At 41.6% G+C, this 13,938-nt stretch overlaps 1 protein-coding gene across 2 annotated transcripts in view; it reads left to right on the plus strand.

Moving 5' to 3' along the window:
- PRKCZ (protein kinase C zeta) overlaps positions 1–13,938 on the plus strand; it is a 160,478-nt gene that overhangs the window by 14,309 nt on the left and 132,231 nt on the right. For both annotated transcript variants that reach the window (XM_075839642.1, XM_075839643.1), the window contains exon 4: positions 10,270–10,359. In XM_075839642.1, coding sequence (XP_075695757.1) covers positions 10,270–10,359 — 90 coding nt within the window. The remainder of the gene's footprint in view (positions 1–10,269; positions 10,360–13,938) is intronic.

Raw genomic sequence — 13,938 nt, forward strand, 5'->3', positions numbered from 1 at the left:
CTAGGAGTCCCTGCCTCGCTGCAGGACAACTGTCCCGTACTGTAATCATGTTTTCAGTACGGGACAGTAGTTCCACGGAGAGGCAGGGACTCCTAGCATCGTACATAACTATGATGCTAGGAGCCCGGCTCCCTGCACTGTGTTCGGTCCGGGACTTGCGGCCGAAATACGTCCGTCAATTACGGACGTAATTAGTGTGTGTGCACATACCCTTAGGGTTACCTAGTAGCATAGAGGCTGCAGAATTTCTGCAATTGAATTCTGTGTGGAAATTCTGCATCGTTTACAGTAGTAGCAAAGTGAATGAGATTTAAATGAATCTCATGCACACGCTACAGAAAAAATCTGCAGCAAAAACTCTCATAAATTGACTTTCTGATATTATTACGAATGTTACCCATGTTTGCTTCCAAATGGCAGCATGTCAAGTGTTGCAACTTTTGCCGCGGAAACTTTGTAATTCCACCTCCAAAAATCTCTAAGATATAAAAAAAACAACAAACTTTTTTATTTTTTTTGTGTGAAGTTAATAACAAAAAAAAGTCTATACTTATCCCGGCCAATGTCATAGCGACGCTTTCTTCTGTTCGTCCAAGCTGGCCTCCTAGGATTACTTTTCGTCCCATGTGACTGCTACAGTAAATCACAGGCTGCAGTGGTCACATGGGCTGCAGCATCATCCCAGAAGGCCGGACTGATCGGACAACGGAGGGACCCATCGTCATGACAATGGCCTGGGGTAAGTATAGACTTTTTAGATTTAGATTTTTCTTTTTTTTTTCTTTTTCCCAAGCGCTGGTTTCTACCGAATCTACCGAAAACCTGCACCACAATTTGGTGCGTTTTTTTCGGTGGAATTCCATGAGTGTATTTGGTTAGATACGCTTTGTACTTTTACCCAGCGTATCCGGCCAGTTGGATCGTTGTTTTACAGGAGAAATGACGCATTACACGGTTTTCATTGAAATCAATTTGCTGTCCATGCAATGTATGGAGGGGCTGGGTCCTCCAGAGTGAGAGACGATCTTGGTTGCTGCTCCCCATTCTCCCTAATGGATGAGGGTTTTGCACATGGGTCTCCACTTTATTAATTCAGAATTCCCTAATGTGATATTTGTTTCAGAAATTCTACCTTTTTATATTGAAATATAAAAATGAACTAAGAAAGTCACGAACCCTGATGGAGAAACAACCTAATTTAACAAAAAGATTTCTTTAATGCATTAATAACCATTTATATAATTTAGCAGCTTCCTCTACATCAGGTCTTCGCAACCCTTTTCTACTGGGGCCTCACAAGCCAGAACATGTGATGCCTGGCCCTCACCAGCGGTCAAAGTCCTTGCAAAAATAGAGAAATGTATCTCAATTTATCTTTAATTTGTCTCCTGAACCCAGTAAAACTTTAAAATAAGCACAAAAGGAATAAAATATGTTCAACCAGGGAAAGGCCTGTCCAACATGTGATCACTTCTTCTATCAAAACTGTCTCTTCAGATGCATCTTACCAAAGCTGGGGGGCACCTCACTGTTTTAGAAGCACTTCCCTTCATACTGACAGCTCGTATACACTGCTGAGCAGCAGTAAATGTAATTGGTCAAAGATCTCACTAAACAAGTGTTCCAGCTCCACCCTTTAGACTCATTCAGAGATAGGAAGCTTTTTAGACTCATTCAAGCCTAATTAAACGTCACAAAAAAAGACCTCCTTTGCAGACCGCCAAACGCCTTTAAAACGTCTGCCTATAACACTGCAGGGACTTTTCTGAACGTCTTTGCAGAGTCTACAGCTGCACGGAAATTGTGCAGCTGCAGGAGAGGGCAGCCAATTGTCAGAGGCAGCCGGACTCCCTGTAAGGGCAGAGAGATACGTTGTACTCTATGAGCACCAGGTGTACAGATCCGGAAGCGGCAATGATGTAATTGCCAGGTAGCTGCAAGAGCTGCTGGGTCCTACCTGAGAAGAGTCGTGTGGGTGGTCGCCAACTCCTGAGGAGTCATGCAGTCCAGGCTTGATTGACGTCTCACATGCCAAGATGCATCGTTACAAGCAAGCTTCGGCGGCATCCAGTTTTAATACATATCACCTGTTGTCCACAGATTATACATCTTATTTATTATAAAAAAACTGGCTTACAAGAAAGGAAAATAATCAAGATTACTTGTAGGCTGTGTTCACACTTCCGTTCATATTGGAGGCCCCAACACTCTGCCGGATCCGTCGTACGACACCCGATGGACCTTATTGACCTACAATCAGGTTCCAGCGCGGTGTCTGTTTTGATGGGGAAAAATAGCGCTGCATGCCTGTCAAATTTGACAGAATGCAACAACGGCTCTGAACAGACGCAAGTGTGAACATAGTCTTATTCTTCTCCACAAGTGTGTGTGTGTGTGTGTGTGTGTGTGTGTGTGTGTGTGTGTGTGTATATAGGAGCTCATTCTTTTCTGACGCTTTGAAACTCAAAGCTCTACATTAAAATTAATTATACATTAGTTTTTTTTTTCTATTACGTTTGTAGTGGAAAGAAATCAAAATAGAAACTTGTACCTTCGGGATGGGAGTTTTGGCAAAGAGGTGTTTGACTATTATCCAGAAAAGCAGACACCGTAGCAAGGACCCCTAAACGCTTTAATGTATTCATAGCATGGCCTAATACTCTGTTATCTCCAGTCCGCCATCAAATAATATCCTCTGTCCCTGAATGAAGTGCTCTGCATGGCAGCATCGCATACTTAAATGTTTTTCTCTGGCGCGCTCTCTTTCTTTTCCATAAACTTTAATAAAATGTAAAGTCACAGCCCAGAATTTAAGATGCACAAATTTTCATCAACTTAAGTTCATTTATAATTGGCCACAGAGGGTTTCAGGGCAGTGCTCGATGAAAATATAGTTCTTCAGTGAATATTTCACACAAAATGAGATTCCATTACATAATGGGGTTAATTGCCTTTTCTACTGAACATTTTCTTAAAGGGAACCTGTCACCAGCATTTCACCTATTAAACCAGCAATACCTGGTGGTAGTGGGTGAAAAATCTTTTTTTTATGTAACCTATAATTATCTTCTTAGTCGGCTCTGTAACCTTAGTATTCAGTTTTTTAGTGTTCGTGTGCCGTATGTGAATGAGCATAAATAAGTAATCTCTTCATTCCTCAAGCCTTTCCGACTTAACCTCGTCTCCTTACATGACTGGCGCATGCACGCTATCTTAGATAATATTTTGGCATTCAGGGCGGGCCAGTTTTCGGCAGTGGGCGGGCATAAGAAGAGGAACGAATAAGACTGACGGATTATTACCAAAAAGCGGCAAAATGTTTGCAGACCGTTATTTACGGTCGGAGGAGGAGTTTAGGAGAGGGGATAACGGCAATGGACTTTTGACAGCAGCGGCCAGCGAGGGGTGAGCAGAGTTCAATAGGTGAAATACTGGCGACTATTTCTGATTGGAAAAATACTTTTCGCTTATTTTTCTTTTCCATAAAATTTTATCACATCTGGGTTATTCCTAATGTTGTTAATGGGAGCATTAACTGGATAGTGTTAAATTAACTTGGTTAGGTTTATACTTGCTGTTTGTTTTTGTTTTTTTGCAGTAAAATAATGTAGCAGCCAGATTTCATGGAACTTACAAAAATCGCACTGGCAGGCTTCAAGGGGGGGGGGGGTAATCTAGTATTTTAGGTTTTTGGTCTTCTGGTATATAAACTCTAAATCTTTTTATAGGAGTTGGAGCTTAAGGCTCTGTTCAGAGCTTTCCGTCAGAACGGGACACTGAACTGACACGAACGGAAACCAGAGGTTTCCGTTCCCATCACCATTGATTTCAATGGTGACTGATCCGGTGCCCATGGTTTCCGTTCGGATCTGTCGTTTTGCCGGAAGCAATAGCATAGTGGACTAGTGATAGTGTAGTCGTAGATTTAAATTCCCTATGTATTTCTCTTACATAAACATGTAGCTTTCAGCAGCGTTTTGTGTGCTTTCAACTTGTTAGGGACAATTAATATTTAATATATGGGCTTAGCAGTTTCCTGTTGCTATTTTTTACATATTAATATTCGCACCTAAAATATTAAAGCTGTGTCATGTTTTTTCCTGGTTTGACTAAAGATCTTAAGATTTGGTTTTAAAAATTAAGAGGAGTTTACATTTGAAGAATGACTACACTTTCATCAAACTTTTAATATGTCATCGAGACATATCAAAAGTTTGGATCGATGGTGGTCCAGGTGCCGAGACCCCCACCGTCCCTGAAAGGGGGAGAAGCACTCAGCTGAGTTCCCTGCACCTTTTGGCTGTGATCGGCGCTCCCTGTCAGGCTGAAGACTGCTCACGTTGACATTCCCTGTGAGCCGTCTTCAGCCTGACGGAGCGCCAACCACAGCCAAAGATGCAGGGCGGTCAGCTGAGCGCTTCTCCACCTTCCTTTCAGCAATGATGGGGGTCTCCGCATCGGACCCCCACTGATCCAAACTTTTGATATGTCTGTATGACCTATCAAGTTTGATAAAAATGTAGTTACTTTTTAATGTAAAGAGAATTAATAGTTCACTTTCTTGATCTGTAAGAGTTAGGCCCCTTTCACGCTGAGTTTCCCTTGTACGGTTGATGTATGCTTCGGAAAAGCTCCCAGCACATATGTCAAACATACCCATAGGTTCCCATTACACTGACAGAGGCCAAAAGAGTTTACTTTTGGCCTCCATTGGGCGGTATACTTCGTTGACGACAATTTTTGGCTTGATTAGAAAGTTGATTAACCTATTCTATCCAGATGTATCCACCAAAAAAAACAAAACTATACTGGGTGTGTGTAGGGAGGGGGGGGGGGGTTTCACTGGCAGCAAGTAATAATTATAATGACCGGTATCCATACTTTAGAGGCAGATTCGCTTAACATATTGAATCAGATCTGCCACCAAGCAGTGCTGGGGTAGGGCGTGCTGATGATTTAGATGCTGAACTACAAATCCTTGTATAATCATCAGCGTACAGGAAAATTTATGTATTATTATGTGGGTCGGAAAGCACCATACTTAATCTTTGCCCCAGGTGAACGAAAGCCTTTCTTCTTTCCTGCTGCCATAGGTTGAGTGTTAAGGTATGTTCACACAGGGCGGGCGTAAAAATACACCGCGTATCCGCCCAGGACGCTGAAGGGAATTCCGGCAGAAAAACCGCACCAAATTGTGGTGCAGTTTTTCGGCCAGAAAGTCAGAGGCGGAAAATAGCAGGTGAAAAAGAAAAAAATGTCATACTTACCTGTAGCTATGGCCACGCGTCCCTCAAACGCCCTGTTGCCTGGCCTTCTGGGATAACGTTTCATCCTATGTGACCGCTGCAGCCTGTGATTTGGCTGCAGCAATCACAGGGGATGAAACCTCATCCCTGGAGGCCGGGCTGGATGCAGGAGCAGAGAGATCTGGGTAAGTATGAGATTTTTTTTTTTGTTCCGGAGTTGCGATCTTTGCACTTTTCCGCCGCAAAAATAGCAACATTTGCTATTTGTTGTGAGTTTTGCCTGCCATTTAATTAATTGGGGAAAATGCGCAACAGAAAAGCAGGGATTATGCAACATAAATTGACATGCTTCGGATTTAAAAAAGCGCACCGCCAGTCAATTTATGAGGGTTTTTCTTTGTACGCAGCGTGTGAATAAGATTTGGTCAAATCTCATCCACTTTGCTGCTACTGTATTATGCTGCGGATTTTCCGCAATGAATCCGCAGTATTTATGCTACGTGTGAACCCACCTGGCCTTAATGTAGAAGACGTTTAGTCAACCAGAGGCAGGAAATCGTGATCTAGGCAGAAAATGTTATTCCTGTATATCCACTTGGAACAGAGCGTGATTCTTAACACATACTGTTGTCTTCTGGGGGCAAAAAGGTTCTTTAGATAATCCCTTTTTTGTTTTTACTTATTTTTTATTTTTTTTATACGTTTTGCTGTCCCCAAACACTTTAGATAGTATGCTCACCAAAATATTGGCTTTGGGAGAATTTAATCTTTTGTGAATTTCCAACTTAAGCTGTTCTTGATTCCAGTTCAAACTGCTTGTCTCAATAGGAAAGCGCTGCCTGCATACTTTTCCTTAGGGTGCATTCACGCAGGTTATTTTGTTGCATGCTTTTGCCCCAGGTTTGCAGAAATTGCCGCAAAACCCTGTTCGCAAACTGGTAGAAAGATAATTGGGCATTAATTGATGATTTTCATTAACCGTAGCTTTAGGACAGAAAGGCGCTTTCTAGGAGCACAAACATTTTATAGTTGTTTTTTTTCCATTTTTTCATTTTCTACAAACAGATGCTAAAATGTTTGAGTACATCTGTGTTGGCTTTTTCTACAGTGAAGTAATGCAAGTAATTGATTCAATTATCCAAACTGAGGGGTTGAAAGAGAATACAAGTCTGTAATACTACTATTTTGGCTGATGGACAAAGAAAGGTGCCATAACTGCATTTTTCTCCTTGAAGTCTTGCCTTAGTTTGAAATTCCATCCGAGTTGCCATATCCAATGTAATCTCCTTTTCCCATCAGCCTGCTACCTATTGAAGAATCTCATATAGAAGTTCACTCCCAGTTCTTTACTGGTCAAGGTCCTTTTACGTTACTGGTTAATCAATACAGTCTCTCGCTGATTGTATCCAGTGGTTATTCATAAATGGTTTCATAAGACAGTAAGTTTATTTTATGACTTCTGCGCTGACATTTGGACTTTTTGTTCGTTTTTATTATATTGAACAAACCCCCCTCTGTTACTTTTATTTTATCTTTTACGTATTCCCTATGCAGCGATTTCAAGATCCACACCACTTATACTACAGAACAACTGTTAGGCTGAGTTCACATGGGGCATATACGCTGTATAAAAGCACGCAGCGTATCTGCCCTGTGCACCGCAGGGAATTCCGCACTGTGGTGCAGTTTTTCACCAAAAATGTCCGCTGTGGAAAACTGCAGCGCTTAGCCGGCCTGCTAGCATGACTTGACCGCTGCAGCCTTTGATTGGCTGCAACGGCGGTCACATTGGATGACACGTCATCCAGGCCGGCCTCTTGGGATGATGTTTCATCCCATGTGACCGCCATTACAGCCTGTGATTGGCTGCAGTGGTCACATGGGGTGAAACGTCATACCAGGAGGCCGGCCTTGAGGAAGAGATACAGGCTCCTGGGTAAGTATAAGATTTTTTTTTTTCCAGAGTTGCGTTTTTTGCGGCGGTTTTGCAGCGATTCCCCGCAAAAAACACAGCAACTATTATTTGTTGCGGGTTTTACCTCCCCATTGAATTCAATGGGGAAAATCCGCAACAAATAAGCAGCGTTTACGCAAATACAATTGACATGCTGCGGAATAAAACTCCACACCACAGGTCAATTTCTGAGTGTTTTTGTCCGCTCAGTATTTATGCAGCCTGTGGATGAGATTTGTTTTAGCTCATCCACTTTGGTGCTGCTGAATTTGCTTTGGATTCGTTGTGGAAAATCCACAGTATTTACGCAATGTGTGAACTGACACTTACATTTTAATACATAGTATAATCGCCTTCGGACATTTCACAGAGCAGATGGATAATTAATCTATCTAATTAGCTGTGTAACTTAGAATCACTACATAATATGTATTTACAGAGTTACACCCTAAACTATAGTCCAAACCTGTATTCACAGTTCTGCAGGTTGTCATTGGAAACAGTCAGCAATCTTCTCAGAGAGTTCCCTAATAACTTAAAGTTCCCATGATGCATTAGGAAGTAAAGGTGCCAACCATATCTTGTCTATGGGCGTGGTCCGACCCCCCCCCCCCCCCTCTGATGGCAGATATTAGGGGCAAAGAAGGATTGGATATGTTGGATTTCAACCCGATCCTTTGACCCCGCAGAAGATAAGCATCTGCCAGAGGTGCCTGGCAGTAGCTTGTTCCCCTCTCCCCATTAGGCACACATGCACGCTTAGCCATGTCACAAGCATTGAGCCAACAAGGAATGCTGGGAGATTTCAGCTCTGGACTGTAATACAAAAAGGCGTTGTTCACAAATAGCAGATCTGTTGCAAATTTACGCTGCACACTGCGTGTAAATTTGGTTTTGATAAACCCTATTCCTATTGCTGCGGATGTAATCCATTGCAATAAATTTTTGGGCCATTTCCACGGTGTAAATTATGAGCTGCGTATGAACATGGCCTAATATAAAAAATTCCTTATCAGATGACACATGGTCTCTCAGGTGGTCAGCTGCATTGTTAATTGTTTGTCTGCTAAGGGTGTATTCACACAGTGCTGTTTTGCCGCGTTGTTGAAAAGCACACAAAAAATGAATGCGTTTTTCAATTCGGTTTTTGGCCACACTGTAAAAACTGCGGAAAAACCGCACCGTGTGAGTACATGAACGTGTGTTTGTTATTAGTTTAGTTAGCTAATATGTCTGAGGCTAGGTAATGCTAGGTAATACTGTGCATTTTTGTTCTAGTGTTTTTTGTTTTTTTTTGGTAGATACATTTCTATTTAAAAAAACGCAAGAAAAATGCTGTGTGATCTTAGCCTAATTGTGACTTAGATAATAATGAAATACATAAGAGACACAAAACTTTGATCAGCACATTCCAGCAAAATGAAACAAAACGTGTACTGGGAGAGTCGCTTATTCAGAAGGATCTGGGTGTACTTGTAGATCATAAACTAAATATCAGCACAATGTCAATCAGCTGCTTCAAAGGCCAGCAAGATATTGTCGTGTATTAAGAGGCATTGACTCGCAGGACAGGGATGTAATATTACCACTTTACAAAGCATTAGTGAGGCCTCATCTAGAATATGCAGTTCAGTTCTGGGCTCCAGTTCATAGAAAGGATGCCCTGGAGTTGGAAAAAAATACAAAGAGGAGCAACGAAGCTAATAAGGGACATGAAGAATCTAAGTTACAAGAAAGATTAAAAAAATTAAACCTATTTAACCTTGAAAAGAGACGACTAAGGGGTGACCTGATTAACTTATATAAATATATTAATGGCACATACAAAAAATATGGTGAAATCCTGTTCCATGTAAAACCCTCCTCAAGGGGGCACTCCCTCCATCTGGAGAAAAAGGTTCAATCTGCAGAAGCGACAAGCCTTCTTTACTGTGAGAACTGTGAATCTATGGAATAGTCACCGCAGGAGCTGGTCACAGCATGGACACAAGATGGCTTATAAAAAGCTTACATTTCCTAGAACGAAAAAATATCCGCTCATGTCAGTGTGTAGAAATTGTTACCTTCCCTTTTCCCATCCCTTTGTTGAACTTGATGGACGTGTCTTTTTTTCAACCGTGCTAACTATGTAACTATGTGTATACAGGTGCAAGAACGCCTGTGACTGCAAAACAATGCAGTACACAATAAAATGGTGACCGCACTCCCACCTAAACACTATAAATTAAATAAATATGCATTACCGCTGAATCTACTTAGAATAGGGAAGTTCTTATCGCACATTTTGATCAAATTGTGTGAGCCCACCTGCCACGACAAGGCAACCTCTATAAGGTGGGTCCCAACGCTGCACATACACCCAGAACTGGGACTAAGCCTACATATTCTTGGGGATTTATAGTGTGGAGGTGGCATTGGTGTTCACACTGTTATGTCGCCATGTTCTTGTGTACTGTACTGTATTGTTTTGTTTCATTTTGTTGGAATGTGCTGATCAAACTTTTGTGTCTCTTATGTATTGCATATATGTGGGGTTAGTGACTTCCTCCATTTTTTTTTATCTTGCACTCCTCCCATTCTTCCCTGGGTGTTTTTTATTAGTTTAATGCTGGTTCCTACCATCCCCAAGAATATGTAGGTTTAGTTCCAGTTCTAGGAACCCACCTTTTTAGAGATTGCCTTGTCGTGGCAGGTGGGCTCACATAATTTGATCAAAATGTGCGCTAAGTACCTCACTATTGTAAGTATATTCAGCAGCAATGCATATTTATTTATAGTGTTTAGGTGGCATTCGTGTTCGCAGAGTTCTGACGCCATTTTCTTATGTGTTAGATAATAATGAGACCACATCTTATTAGTAATCCACACAGAAATCCACGCAATTCCAAAGGGTTCCCTTAGGTTTTTCTTGCAATTGTACTTTCCAGTGCCTTTTTTTTTATTACCATTGCAACCATTTAAGTAGTGGTTAGATTTGCACCTTTGTTTAAGCAAGTAATATTGGAATAGAGTAAATTATGAAATGCTAAAGATTGATAAGTTAATTATATTTTATTTTTTTTGTACTAGGTGATCCTTGCACAATCTCCTCCCAAATGGAGCTGGAGGAAGCTTTCCGATTATATTCTCAATATAAAGAGGAGGGACTCAGCATTCACGGTAAACAATTGTGTCTTTGTTACGTCTCGCTACATAGATCATATTTTTTCCAGATAACATGATCATGTAGAGCAGCTTTATGTTGCCGTTTTCTCTACTGTCCTTGAAAGAGAAACTATATTGAGAACCTGACATTGAAAAACTGTCCTTGATAGACTTTTTTTATTCTCACAACTTGTTCAACAAGGGATGAATTCTTCATTATGTATAATTTACACTATTCATAAGTTATGACGTAAGAACTTGTAGCTATCATAGAGGTTTATAATATTTTTATGCTTTTGCGTGAAATGTCTGTGTCACTGCACAGTAGAATGGTATAAGGGCGTGGATGTGTCATGTGTAGAGCATCCATGAGCTAACTGAATAGGACTTAACATATTGTTGGATACTTGACCACCGTGCATCATATGACCCCTGGCAAAAGTGCTTGGTCAATATAAAAGATGGATCCATAAGTTGACTAAATAGAACTGAATATGGTGCCAATCACACGAGTTGCATGTAACCTCGCTGTTTCCCTGAAAGCGCCTTGACCAAAATGATCAAATTGTCAGGAAATGATTCTGTTATCGGCGTTCGACAGTCGACTACTTCCTTCTTTTACAAATCCTCTTGTCCCTTGGCATTAGACTCCTGGATCTCTGCATACCTAGCTAACCAATCATGTAGGGGGAATTTATCAATCTTGCTATGTAGAAAAAAACCTAGAGTAAATTAGAGTGGAAATCTCAATTTGATGGGGCGGCGGCCACATACAGTGGTGTAATGAGGAGTCGTCGTGATCGGTGGGTGTCCCAGCAGTTGGGCCCCCAGCAAACAGACCATTATCACCTATCCTGTTTGGATAGGTGACCATTGTCCGTTCTGGTACAACACCCTGTTTTAAGGATTGTAGTTAGACTAGCTAGAGGCTATGACTAGGGCTAAACTGGTTTCCTCCTATGGACTTTTATTTACACTGCAACTCCTAAATTGTTGGATTATATTGGGAAATTTCCTTGTTGCTGGATACTTTTTTCTTCTTCTAACTTGTCTTCCTGCCCTCTCAGTTGGCCTCCCTCAAGGCTCTGTCCTGGGACCTCTTCTCTTGTGTATCCCTACCTCTGCATAGGGCAGATTAGAAAATCTTTCAATATCACTTTTAGGGCTTGTTTAGACGAACGTGTAATACGTCCGTGCAACGCGCGTGATTTTCACGCGTGTCGTACGGACCTATGCTAGTCTATGGGGCAGTGCAGACAGTCCGTGATTTCTGCGCAGCGTGAGTCCGCCTCGAAAAACTCACGACGTCTTATATTTGTGCGTTCGTGCATCACGCACCCATTGAAGTCAATGGGTTCGTGAAAATCACGCATGCCACACGGAAGTACTTCCGTGGGACGAGCGTGATTCGCGTAACAGCTGTCAAACTATGAATGTAAACCGAAAAGCACCAAGTGCTTTTCTGTTTACAAACATCCAAACTGAGTGTCACAATGATGGCGGCTGCGCGAAAATCACGCAGCCGCGCATCATACGGGGCTGACACACGGAGCTGTTAAGTGCCTTTTGCGCACGCAAAACGCCGCGTTTTTTGCGTGCGCAAAACGCACACGCTCGTGTAAACCCGGCCTTACAATGATGGCGTTTAAATTTATCTCTGGCCCTGACGATAGCGATCTCTGATATCTGCCATCTCCCTTTTTTCTTCTGTCGCTTCCTGAAACTCCACATGAACAAAACCGAATTCATCCCCCATGCCATTTTAACCTCTGTACAATCACAGTAATTGGCTCCACACAGTGTCACATGTCCGCTGCCTCAGGATCACCTTCAATTCTGCCCTGTCCTTATCTTATACCTCCTGCCACCTCCACCTCCTATCATATCCCACCTAAACTACTGCAACATTCTCCACTGTGACCTTCCCTCTTACGCCTTCAATCCATCCCTATTTCACTTCCTGGTTAGTCCACCTCTCCCTTCACTCACTGCCAGTCCCTTTTTGTCTACCCATTGCCCAGTAAATGAATTTCATAATACTGACCGTGACATACAAGGCAGTCTACAACCTGTTTCCACCATATGTCTCTTACCTAACCTCACGATACCTCCTTACACATAATATCCGGTCGTTGCAACTCCTGTCTGTTCCTCCCATCATCTCCAATACTTCTCCCGTTCATCTCCTATATTCGGATCTTACCCCCCAACACATCAGACTGTTTCCCATCATCCAAACTTTCAAAAGCAACCTGAAAACCCCCTTAACAGAAACACTTACAAGCTGTAATAACCCTACTGCCACTACACAACTGTATAACAGCTACTACCCTTATCTTCTGTCTTGCCTCTTTCGTAGATTGTAAGGCTTCGTGGGCAGGGCCCTCTCTCTCCTTCTGTACTAGTCTCACCACGTAAGCTCATGTTAATTGTGCTTGCTTGTTTTTATTATTCATTCATGTTATGTTTTTTAAACAGTGGTTGTTTAGTGCAACTTTGTAATTTTTGTTTTTGACTAAAAAAAAAATGGTACTTTTTCAGATACAGCTTCTATCTTGAGCTGAATCCGTCAGGTCCGCGGGATTGACTGCTTCGGTGACAGCAGGTCCTGCGTGTCTCTGAGGATACATAGAAGTTGTATCTGAAAAAACAAACTTTTTTTTTTTATTTTTATATAAAAACAAATTCTAAAGTTGAACTAAACACTAAAATATATACTGTTTTAGTAAAAAAAAAAAAAAAAGTCTTGAAAGGTTTACATAGCCTTTAAGCCCCTCTTTATTTTGTGTACAGTGTCCTGGAAGTTAACCCCTTCCTGACATATGTCGTATGCATACGTCATGGAAAGCCAGTGCTTCCCGCAGAATTCCTTATTCATACGACAAATAGATGATACAGGCTCCGAAGCTGGATTCTCACAGGGGCTTGGCAAATGCGACATAGCGCCCAGAAACCAACCCTGCAAAATCTGCACTCCAAAAGCCAAATGGCACTCGTTCCCTCTTGAGCCCTGCCATGTGTCCAAACAGCAGTTTATGACCACATATGGGGAATTGCCGTACCCGGGAGAAATTGCTTTACCAATGTTGGGGTGCCTTTTCTACTTTTATTTGTTGAGAAAATTAGAAATTTTGAGCTAAAACGACATATTCTTGTGAAAATTTTTTATTTTTTTTATTTTCACTGCCCAATTCTAATCTATAAAACACCTGTGGGGTCAAAATGCTAACTATGCCCCTAGATGAATTCCTCAAGGGGTATAGTTTACCATATTGAGTCACTTTTGGGGAATTTCCACTGTTTTGGTCCCACATTGGCTTTGCAAAATGTGGTCTTTTTTTGGGTTGTTTTCTTTGTTTTGGCACCACAAGACCTCTTTTCAACATGACATGGTGCCTGAAATATAATCTAATAAAAAAAAAAATTAAAAAAAAAAGAAGGCCCCAAAATCCACTAGGTGCTCCTTTGTTTCTGAGACCTGTGTTTCAGTCCAGTAGCACGCTAGGGCCACATGTGGGATATTTCTAAAAACTGCAGAATCTGGGCAATAAATATTGAGTTGAGTTTCTCTTGTAAAATGCACTGTTACAAAAA

The sequence above is a fragment of the Rhinoderma darwinii genome, chromosome 10 (assembly GCF_050947455.1).
Source record: "Rhinoderma darwinii isolate aRhiDar2 chromosome 10, aRhiDar2.hap1, whole genome shotgun sequence".
NCBI lineage: Eukaryota > Metazoa > Chordata > Amphibia > Anura > Rhinodermatidae > Rhinoderma > Rhinoderma darwinii.